This window comes from Cricetulus griseus, chromosome 5 (assembly GCF_003668045.3).
Source record: "Cricetulus griseus strain 17A/GY chromosome 5, alternate assembly CriGri-PICRH-1.0, whole genome shotgun sequence".
NCBI classification, from domain to species: domain Eukaryota; kingdom Metazoa; phylum Chordata; class Mammalia; order Rodentia; family Cricetidae; genus Cricetulus; species Cricetulus griseus.
In genome coordinates, this window is record NC_048598.1 from 21,037,527 (window position 1) to 21,049,372 (window position 11,846).

The 11,846-nt window shown below is 43.4% G+C and overlaps 1 protein-coding gene across 3 annotated transcripts in view; it reads right to left on the reverse strand.

The window, feature by feature from the left end:
- The window catches only part of Slamf1 (signaling lymphocytic activation molecule family member 1), a 32,453-nt gene extending 21,752 nt beyond the window's left edge, over positions 1-10,701 (reverse strand). For all 3 annotated transcript variants that reach the window (XM_027418966.2, XM_035444937.1, XM_035444936.1), the window contains exons 1-2: positions 10,626-10,701; positions 2,292-2,627 (exon numbers count right to left, since the gene is read on the reverse strand). In XM_027418966.2, the coding sequence (XP_027274767.2) occupies positions 2,292-2,627; positions 10,626-10,701 (412 nt within the window). The remainder of the gene's footprint in view (positions 1-2,291; positions 2,628-10,625) is intronic.
- Positions 10,702-11,846: the final 1,145 nt, after the last annotated feature.

Below are 11,846 nucleotides of genomic sequence, written 5' to 3' on the forward strand. Positions count from 1 at the left end.
AACAAAGTCTAGACGAGTGTTGCTGGAGTTTTCTTTCCTGCCAGGTCCTGCTGTTGCTTCAGCCACAAATAAACACACGGACGCTATATTAGTCATAAAACTGTTGGCCAATGGCTAGGGTTTCTTATTGGCTAGCTCTGTCTTAATAATTAACCCATAACTACTAATCTATGTATTTCTACATGGCCTTATCTTACCAGAAAATGCCTGGTGTATCCTATCTTCTTGGTCTCTACATGGTGTCCCTTTGTGGTCTCTCTCTGCCTACCTTTCCCAGAATTCTCCTTATTTCCTAGACCTACCTATCTTCCTGCCTCTGTTGGCCAAACAGTGTTTTATTCATCAACCAATAAGAGAAGCATATATCCAGAATGACACCCTCCATCAGACAAGTGGCATTTTCCCCTCACTGAAAAGTCTTAAGTGTGAGTTGTCTCTTGTGAAAAACTGTCACTCACATCATTCCTCACCCCTCTTGGTTATTCAAGGACTCTCTTGAGATAGAAAAGAGAAGCATTTGGTTTCTAGTTCCTTTCTGCTAATACTGTTAGGGTACTGTATGCATCTCCTGATGTACACTATGTAGATTGTTCTGCCATATTCTATCATGAATAAGACAGGTTTTCATTGGCTTAAAGTACAGCCTCTTAGAGCTAAAAGCATGAGTTTTTAGTGGTTGGATTTCATTGAGCCTAAGTGGTGTGTGTGTGTGTGTGTGTGTGTGTGTGTGTGTGTGTGTGTGTATTCAATGTGTGTATGTGGTGTGTGTGAGGTGTTGTGTGGTGTGTTTGTGTATATGGTGTGTATATGTGAGTGTATGTGGTGTGTGTATGGTATAGGGGTATGTGTGTGTGTGGTGTGTGTATGTATGTATGTGTGTGTAGCAAGGGCTTTGTGGGTCTAAGGCAGTGGTAGGTTTTCAATCACAGCCACAGGCCCTATCAATCCATACAGTTCTAAAGCCATGAGATAGGCAAGGTAAAAAGGGAGGTTGTGCTTATTACAGCTACTATAGGACCAGCACATTGCTGGCATTTCATATTCATCTTCTTTAATTCTCTCAATAGGTATAACTAAAAATAATTATTCCCATTTTGTGGATGAGAAAACTGAGTCTCAGAGAAATGGCATGTCTTGTTTGACATTATACAGCTTCTAAGTGGCCAGGCTGAAATAAGTACCTTCATCAGATTCTGAAATCAGCCCTCCCCTTCCCCCTCTCGCTAATGAAAGTCATGGCTGCAGAGAACACAGCTCCCAAAGTACCCAACTTATTATATAAGGTTTGACAAAGTCAGAAAACTTATAAGAACAAAGGGACAGATCATATGACATGCCTTACACATGCTGTGTGGCCTCCATGCACACTCAGCAGAGAACTATGGGTATTCTGCATTCTCTATTTGCAGGAGGGAAACACTGGGGCAGGAGGGAGTCAAGATGTTTCTGTTTCTCTCCTAGATAACTGAATGTTTCAACGAAATGCTAGCTGTGGACTTCCCATCCCATCCTTGGTGGTGTAAGAGATCCCTTTGAAAGATCAGGGAAGCCCCACAGAGATGCCAGCAAGCCTTGGAAAGCAGATGAGGCTCTGGGCCTAGGAGATAGGAATGCAAGGTGTCTTCAAGGACAGGAGCAGAGGTTAGAGGGACTCAGAGAGCACTGGAGTCAGGAAGATGTAGGTTCTACAGTCCCTCAACTAAACAACTACATAACCAGATCCTGGTTCAAATGAGGGGGAAAAAAAGGTGTTTCTTTCACCATGTAGGTGGAAGCCTCCCCCAGGGCTCTGAGCTTGGTGAGCTGCCTGTGGGTGGAATGTCAGCTTTCTTTACTCAGAACCTCTGCTTCAGCAAACAGCCTACACAAATGTGGGTAAGCACGTGCAAAACTACTTGCCCCTGGAGTCGGGGACCCTGGCAATGACAGAGAGGATAGGCTTGTTCAGTTGGATTCAAACTTCGTACTTTTGGGCTTGATAGGGAACAAAAAGCTTTTATTAAAAAATTGATATGCAGACTAAGCCCGTTAGAGATGAAAGCCAGCCCTTCAGGCCCACACAGTGGGCTTCCTTCCTTTCAAAGCAGGAATCAATTCAGCCTCCACCGATGGGCAGTTTGGAATATAACTAACCAACTAATGTCAGCCTGTCAAAGTTTTTCCCTTAAGCTTAAATACTCTCTGGACCAGATCTTTTGAGTTGCTTCCAATTGCAGATACTCTGCTTCTGAGAAAGGCCTAAGTCTTCTAGGCCTCCTGTGTGAAAGAAGTGTGAAAACTCCCATTTTTACCATAAAGTTTCAGTTGCATGCAGAATTGCTGAACGGACACATTCTCCTCCAAGCTCACAAAGTACCATCCTTCATTCTCCCTCCTGTTTGCCAGGATCCCCAGGCTCAGGTTTTCTGGTTGGAACTGGTAGCCGTCCTCCAGGTGATCAGGATAGCCCCCTTTAGTGAGGTCAAATGACACTATTTTCTTGTTGGTTTTGCTTCCTCGAGACGTTGCCATTGTGACAAGGATTCGAACACTTTTGTTAGCACTCTTATTTATCTGATTTGTCAGGGACAGCCACGTGTCACTTCCCAGTGGCTGGATAATCACCGAGCAGTCCATCACACCTCTACCTGTGGGAAGAAAGGGAAGATAATTCCTTATGATGCAAGAACTGGAGAACAGACAGAGAATGACAGGCTTGAGGCTCACCTCTTCTTTTGAACAATCTCAAATTACCACCTTGTAGTCTACAAGGACTACCACCAGGATCCTAAGCATAACTTCAGTGTTTCAAAGCATCCAATGGAAATCCTACAATTACTTCGCCAGGGTTCTGTCAACTCAGGCTGAACAGAAGGCAGAAGTAAATGACTTCCTTAAAGTCACGTTAGTAAGGGGCAGAGCCAGGACTAGAGTCTCAGTCTATAATTTCTCTGCCAAGGTTCTTGCCAACACTCAGCATGCTTGGTAAAGAGTGGATAACAGTAAAAAGGAGCCCAGGGCATCGTAGTTCCCAAAGCACTAAGCCAGGTGACAGGAAGCAAAGAAGGGTAGGAGGACTGTGGAAATTAGGGAGGTGGTGCCCTTCATGTCCAAACTGGAATCCCAGTTCTTCAAAAATATCCAAGATAATTAATAATGGTAAGGTTAAGATATTATTTTATTTTCCTTTTCAAAAAAAAAGCTGAACCAACAAGAACAAGGTGGGGGGGAGGGTGTTAAAAAACCCACAAAACCCCAAAAACCTTTCAAACCACTCTAAGGGGTTCTAGCGCTGACTATTTAATACCTCCTCTTGGCTCAAACCCATAAGCCGCCTTTCTGCCTCCTCTTGCAGGGGGTGACTGCCCTTTTTGTTTCACTGAAAAAATACAGAAGAAATAAAAAAGTAAGATTCAATCTATGGAAATCCCAGTCGATCTGTCTACCTGGAGGAATGGGCTGTGCTCTCTCCCAAGGCTAGCCTCTCCCCTCAAGGAACACTCACAGGCTTTCAGGTTTCCTCTTTAAGCCATCCCCTGTGTTCTCATTGTCTTCTGGATTTCTTTCACCAGCCCATACATACAAACACTTAATTGCCCCTGTCTTAAAAACAAAGCAAAAACAAAAAACAAAACAAATCTCTCCTCTGATCCCAGGTCCGTCCTCAGCCACTTGGCCATTTTCATCTTCTTTCTGGAAGGTTCTTGCATGTCTGTTTATGTTTTCTGCTTTTACTTCCTGACCCAGTTTCCCCTGTGCCCATTCCAAAGAAGTATTCTGCCCCAAATTCTCATTGCATCACACTTGTCCATATCTCTCTGTTACACAGAGCCAAGTCAGTTAATTCTCCATCATTATCTTGAGTGTTTCTCAAGGAACACCCGATAGACGTAGCTCATCATCCCTCCTTTAAACACTCTGCATTTGGTCCCTGAGATACTACACTTCCCTGACTTGCTATTTTGTTCTTTTTATCATTCTTAGTTTCCTTGGGGGAAACTTTTGTTTTCTTCAGATAATCTGAATATCAGACTATGCCTCGGCTCAGGCTTCCTTCTCTTCCTTATTTTCACCTATTCAGTTTCTCATTTAGCTGCACAGTTTGACATATCTCTGCAGTATTTACAGTTGTATCTTATGGCTATTCCTTTCCCTGCCTCGTCCTCTACTGCCTGCAAAGATATGCATGTGGAGGTTTAAACGGCAGCTGACTTTAGCAAAGAGCTTTCTGTTCAAACGTGAATATTCGTCCAGTTTCTCAGGCCAGAACATTGGAGCATCCCTCAGTCTGTCGTTACACTCCGCATTTGATCCTGATAGAAAGCCCTGCTGGCTCTAATTTCCACCTAGGTCTGACACAGACGCACTTCCCATGCCATGCCTGCTACCCCAACACCACAGGCCTAGCTGCTACCACTGTCTTCCAGCTAACCCCCCAGTATTTGTACCACGGAAAGAGAAATTCTTTAAACCCATGTCTGATTTATTTTTTTTCCATTGCTTTTGGTCCTCCAGGGCTTTTCAAGCACTCACAAAGTTCACAGTCCTTGACTCTGCTCACCACAACCCGGGCATTGCTCCAAATCCATCCCTGCTCACTTTCTGGTTTTCACAGCACTATGGCCAGGTAGCTTTCTGCTCCTTAATCTCATCAAGAACATTCCAGTCTCTGGGTCTTGGCATGCTCTGTTTCTCTCTGGAAATCTCTTCCCTTTTGTACCCGAGCGGCTCAGTTCCTCACTTTATTTTAGGTCCCCTCTCAGAGAACTCTTTCTTCTGAGAGGCCTCCTCTGACGGAGCATCCGGGATAGCCCCTGCCCATTGCTCTTGCTGTCACTGCCTGGTGTTATAGTGCACATTCATTCATTTTATTGCTGCCTGCCCCACTTAATACAGTCTTCTCCAGAGAAGACTGTATTCACACCACTGTTTATGCCTGACAACCTGATACAGTGTTTGGTACAGAGACACTCTGAAATAAATACCTGTTCAATTGACAAGTGCCGAAAGCCATATTTTACCTTGACAGACCTCTTAGTTAGCTTAGCCTAATATGTATATAACTGAATTTAACCATAAGTTAATGCTCATTATAGGAACACATGACTCAATGAGCATAGATGGTTCTAGACGATAAGAGATTCAAAAGAGTAAAATGAAAACACCTGCTTCTGTGACGGGCCTACCTAGAAGAGACCCCTTCTCAACTGTGCTAAAGTTGAGCTCCTGGAAAACTGAGTAAACTGGTTAAAATATTCTTGACATCAGTGTGCCCTGAAATCCCTACACTGTCTACTAAATGGCCCAGCCCAAATTAATTAAAGGCTAGTGATGCAGAGAAAAAAGAAGATGCAGTCTACATGAGTAAAAGTCAGGATGAGTGTGCTTGATGCATGGGTGTTACAGGAAAGTGAGGTAGATGACAAGGAAGTTGGTCTTTGGGGCATTGCTAGTGTTTCCTCTTGAAACAGGGTGCTCTCTCCCCGTTTCTCAGTTAGATGAAGACTCTTATTTTACTGTGGCTGTTTGGCACTATTTTGACATGGGTGCACTGGGAAGCACATTGGACTTTCTCCCAGCCATACTCAGGGATGCCTGACAATTCCAGATGGCACAGCTCTTCTGATGGCTTCACACCTGAACTGTACAAATGGTACCTCTTGAGTCCTAAATATAGGTAAAGGAAAGAGGGAAGACTGAGAGCCACACAAGGACCTCTAAATGTATGCACAGTTTGGGGGAATACTTCTCTAAATGCCATTTCTGAAAGAGGTATGAGATTTTAAAAACAGAATCAGTACCATACTATTGACATTTTAAACTAATTTTGATATGGAGAAGGGGAAAATGGGGAAATTTACCCAGCCTAAGACTGTTGTTAACTCCTCACTCTCCAAATGCCTCCGATATAACCTTTCCTGCCACATGGCCTGGTAGGTTTTTTTTTGTTTTGTTTTGTTTTTTGTATTTTCAGAGTACAGGATTGGTACAAGGAAGAGAAAAGCAGGGTAAGGCCGCAGTGGGAAGTAGCCAAGTAAACAAATTAATAAACCATAGAAGGTGAGAGGAGAAAAGACGAAAGGAAAGAAATGGGCAGACACAGACAAGACTTCGTGGTTTGCGAGCACAAGGAGTAGAACCAAAACTTCACCAGGAGGAGACCCTCAGGCCCAAATACACACAGAATGATGATGTAATTTCTCCCATGACTGTCGAGTCTAGAGGGGAGCTTGAGGTCATCGCCACCCCAGCACAAGTGGAAACACAAGTGGAGCTGTAAAACCCTTCACATAGAGTCTCTGTTCCTGAAACATCCTACTGCCTGATGAGGGTTTTCCAGTGAGCCTGTGATTCAATCAGCCCTGTTTACTAGAAGACGTCAGGAGGAAACATTTGAGCTCTGCACACCAACTCACTTTCCTCCAGGGGTAATTCTACTTTGATGGTGGAGTGATTCACATAGGCAGGTGAACAGGGGCCTGAAATCTGCAGGACTTAGCTAACCCATTCACAAGGCGGGATTCTACCCTAGAACTTTATTTTTGGCTTTATGCTGATATGTTATAAATGGTTTTAGCATTTTACTATATTTTTTTGCAGGGGGTGGGGGGGTGGGGGGGAGGGGAGTAGAAACGTGACAGGTTTCACAGGCTTCACAGTTCTAGTTGTAAATGCAGACTCAGGAAGGAAAAAATATCTTATCTAAGGTTTGTTTTTAAACCTAGATGTCAGTTAAATATCCCTGTCCCATGGTGCTGAGAGTGTTGGGCCTTTGCTGCTCAGGCTATTTATCTGTACCCATCATTTCTCAGAGTAAAATCCTGGGTCACCTTTTGCCTAGTCAATTCCTTCCACCCTCCAGGTCTTCACCTTGACTTCTCTTTATGAGGGAAGAATTCCTAGACTCAGGGCTTTCCTGTCACACACTTCCATCTTACTTTGCATCACTCCTTTATAACTAGCTTTCTCTAGTTTAGCACTTGTCATCCTCACACAGAAGCTTTCAAGAAGAGGGATTCATTGTGGTATTCTAAGAGGTACCTGGGACACATGGGAACCCAGGAAACCCTTGTTGTCAAAGTGGATGAATAAAAGGAATTGAATGAATGAATTAATTAGTGAATAAATGACAAGATGTGTCTAAGTTCTCTTTTCACAACCAAAATGAATTACATTTTATCTCTGTATCATCCCTATGTGGGATGAGAGACAGTATGTGTCCCCACTTTCCAGGTGAGGATTTAGAAGTTCCTCCGTCATAAACCCTTGGTTTTTGGCTACAATGGACCCTTTGCCATTCCCCCCAAGCACTTACATCACTTTAGCTCTGTATTTGTATGTCCATCTAAAATACTCTTTCCCAACCCTCATAGAATCCAACCTCTATCTTGAAAGACACACGAAAACTGGCAGCAGTGTTGTCAGCAGCAAGGATCATAGGGAGAAGGATCTTCATTCTGCTCTCATTTGTTCTGTGGAAGTTTCAGAGACACACATGCAACTGCATCTCTCTTCCAATAAACAAAAAGATTAAAACAAAAATCTGTATGCTAAAAAAGTTCCTATATATTTTCTAAACTTCCCTTTGTACACACTTTCTACATTCTCCTATAATTTATCAATTCCTTTCACCTTTGAAGTTTTCTATATTTCAATTAGTATTGATTCAATTCAAGGTCCTCATGGGACCTTGATACACTGTATCATTCTTCCCAATTTCTCAATCAGAAGCTTATCCAGTTTCATTCACTGGCAAGTCTAGAGTGTACAAAGACTGTTGATCTACTCTGCTTATTTTCCTCATTTACAAAGTTGTTATAGTACTGACGGTGATGATAACCTCGTAGGGTTGGTGTGATAAATGATAAACACTTCGAATAATGTCTTGTTTAAAGCAAATATATAGGATTTTCTATGATTGTTTATTCAACAATGATTTTTCAATGACTCTCACATGCCAGACACTATGTCAGGTGATCATCAGAGACAATGATTGCCCCTTTTGCTCCCTACCCTTACACCTTGCCCGGCCACATCAGACGCACTCAGTAGATCAGTGCTGAATGCAATCTTTGAAGGTCAGTCTATAAATGACCAAATCCCTGATGCTTTGAACTCTATTCCAATGCTGCAGATAGAGAAAGGTGAGGTTTTATATCATGGGATTAATTTTTTTTTGAAGAAGAAGAATCTAGATCAATACATTGGCATAGAATGGGCCAGTAGCTGCATTAGGTTGGGTCAAGTCTAGAACCCTTATCTGTTACTCAACATGCATGAAAGATGTGGGAAGGACCCACATGGAAGAATAAAGCACCTCATTTTTGGAGAGTCATCAATCCTAACTCATATATCCCTGTAGTGGCCAATACTGATGATGAGGTCATGCAAATACCGGGTAAGGGGATGCGAGCTGTCTCCACTCAACATGGATATGGACCCAAAATTGCTCTACAAATAAAGTCTAGTTTAAAAGATTACTGATACATTGAAGGATCTGAGCCAATTGATTTCTAGACATGATGTTACAACATGTTTGGTCTTTGGTGTGGATTTTTCAGAATGTAAACTTATCATTTTATATCTAATTCAAGTGCTCATGGAAACATTAGGCACAAGTTATGTGAAAGTATCAGTGAATTGGAGTTAATGGTCTATGTAGATGAAGACCGTAATGTTCTGGCATAAATGATGAGGGGGACAGCCATATCGGAGGCCAACAAAAATGATATTATTACACAATTGGATCAATAATTGGATACACAATTATTGTATCCAATGAATTGAAGAAACTTGAGGCTGACTTTGTAGGAACCCCAGCCTGAGCTGTATCCATTGTAAAGACTATAAGGCTTCCTGAGGGCCTAATAAATATGAACATTGTGACATAAGCACAATATATCTGTCTTCTCTAAGGGCAAGAAATTAAAGATGACTCCCAGTAAAATATAGAAGAAAAAGGCATAAAAGTTTACCTGCAGTTATTAACCCAAAGGGTAGTAACTCTTTACTATGGCTCTCGGATTTAAGTCAAGACACTATATAGAAGTCGTGTCAAATAACCTTGTGGCATTCAATATAAATAAATCAATTGTCATTTAGGAGAATTTCTTTTACTCTGGCAGGGACTCTTTGCTTTTTGCAGATCTGACTGGGAACTGAAAATTGAGCTGGGATGGAAAGGTGCTGATTTTTACAAGAATTGAGCTTCTTGACTGGGTTGCCCAGACACGACTGATCTGCCTCATTTGCAAGGCACTTCTATTTGAGTTTTATTGGGGTTTTACAAAAGAGTACACATTTAAAAATAGAAGCCTGACAAAAATTGAACCAATTTTAGAAGGTGTAATGCAAGGAAAGGACGGTTGCTAAGTGCTGTGTTCTGGGGCTGGGCTGTCACTCACCAACAAGTGACCTCTCACCCTTCAGCAGAACATTTGTTAGCTACACCTGAGCTTCCACAGAGAAAAACAAAAAATCATCCTATAGCTATTAGTCACCAAGTGTTCCAGCAATGGTGGGATTCAGACAAGATACAGTGAGGAAGGCCATGCTCTACCTAAGAAGATGTTTGGTTAGGCAATCTAAGCTCTCAAAGTGGGGCTAAACAAAGGCCGCCCCATCTGAGACTTGAACAAGAGATTCCATTTATAGCACCCCTCCATCCCTGGCACATTCCTGGGCTTTTCTTAGAAAAGTCCAAAATGGATTTGCAGTTATGAAAACCCCAAGACCAAAGCTCTCTAGCCCTCAGGATTTCCCCATCCCCTTCCTAAAGCCATCTCTATGCCAGCTGTCTCTCCCACAATCTCATCAAATCCTAAAATGGAGTTGCCCGTTCCACTCACATGGTCAGCACGGTATCCCCACTTAGCATGGTTGCTCTCAAATACCTTTCCTTATAGCACTGACCCACTGCGCAGAAAACAATAGCCTGCCTTGGAAAGAAGCATCAGCGGGATGGGAGAGAAGTCTGGCTTTAACTTTGCTACCAGTCGGGCCCACTACAGGAGCTTCTTTGACCTTAAATTTCTCCATTTGCATTTCCCACATTCTATAACCAGCCGGGCTCCAAAACTCCCAACCTCTCCCCTTCTTGCTGCTTCGGAATCATCTCTTATAAGAACGTGTGACCACAGTGAAGCCACCGTCTGTTGTCAGCCAAAGGGCTGAGGTTTCTCACTTCTACCTGTTTTTCCTCTACCACCTTTGCTCTACACCGGACCATGCTCGTTGTCTGCTGGTGCATGTGTGAGAGTCACTTTCCACAGCAAGGATTCAGGACAAGTCTTCCAGAGCTCTGTTCCACAGCATGGGTCATTGCTAGAAGGGTACCCACCCCAAACCAACCACTCAGAATTTCAGCCAGAGTCCATTACACCAAGAGGCTGATTACGGATGTAGCGGGTGCCTTTGGCTTCTGGTTTCCTTAGAAACCAGTGTCCATGGAGCTAATCCCTGGAACCCGAGGTTCAAGGAACATATTATTTTCTTCCTCTTTGAAAGACACAGTAGAAACCCAGAGGCACTCCTTCAGGAAGAAGCAACTGAACCACACACCCCATCCTGTGCCCCCTATATCCCCAAAGCTCTGATTCCAAACTGCTGAACACAGGACTCAAACCCTTAAACAAATGGACACTCACCGGTTCCGTAGCTCAATTCAAAAGCCAGAGAAAGAAACAGAAGCATGCCCAAGGAAAGGGACCTGTTGGGATCCATTAGCCAGTGAAGAGAGGGCCGCGGTTCCTGGCTGGGAGCCGGCCAGCTGCTCACAGTTGCCCTGGCAGAGGCTCTCATCAGATAGTGCTGCCTCTGCGTTCAAGTTTACACATCAGGAACCACCGAGTTCCTGAACCAGCTTCCTGTCTCAACTGGGTTTTTTTTTGTTTTTTTTTTTTTTTTCTCTCTGCTTGAGTCTCAAGGATTGCTCATATCTGATCAGGCTTAAATCACTTCGTTGTTCTTGAGAAGCTTAAGTCAGGTGTCTAGACCCATGGGATCCAGGAAAGGACCTGTGTAGTCACTTCAGTCAAACTCTGGTTTGAGGCAGAAACATGCTCCCTCCCCACCCTCCTTTTTCTAAGCTGCTTCCAGGAAATGGTGTCACAGTTCTCTGAGCAGGTCTGTCTGGTAACTATTCTTGTGTCCTAAGGAAAGACAGACTCTGGACAGACCACCTCCAAATGAGGTCATTCAGAGCTCAGGTTCTGTAACTAAACTTCAGTTAGTTACAGAGATAATAGTCTTATTTCTTACTTGTTCCACGATCTCACTGAACACCTCTGTAAGACAGATCCAGAGCTTCAGTCACAGACTGATGGGGTGGGCAAGAGTGGACCACTGACCAACAGCCCATTTCCCTGACAGACACAGTGTGGCAGGATCAAGCTAGTTCTGTGCTGCCTTCAATTTAGAGCCTGTGTGTAAGTTTTCTCTATAGAAAGGACTTACTGTGGGAAAAGAACACTAGAAAATGCTATGATCAGGGCTCACAAGGAGATTTTGAAAGATGAGGCTAGGTGTCTGTGTGTGTGTGTGTGTGTGTGTGTGTGTGTGTGTGTGTGTGTGTGCGTGCCTGCCACGGTTGTGCATGTGGATGTCAAAGAACAACCCTTGGGTGTCAGTTTTCTCCTCCCATCATGTGGGCTCCAGTTACTAAACTGAATTTGCTAGGCCTGTATAGCAAGTGCCCTTTTCCCCTGAGCCATCTTGTTGGTCCCCAGACTAATGCTTTTAGAATTCGTTGTCATAATCAGAGACGCTCTACTCTTGGCCTCCCCAAAGGCCAGAGGGTAGAAAGAGCTGGGGACAGAGGAAAACTAGTCTTTTTCCTTTTTGCTTTCCCTTTCCATCTTTCAGTATAC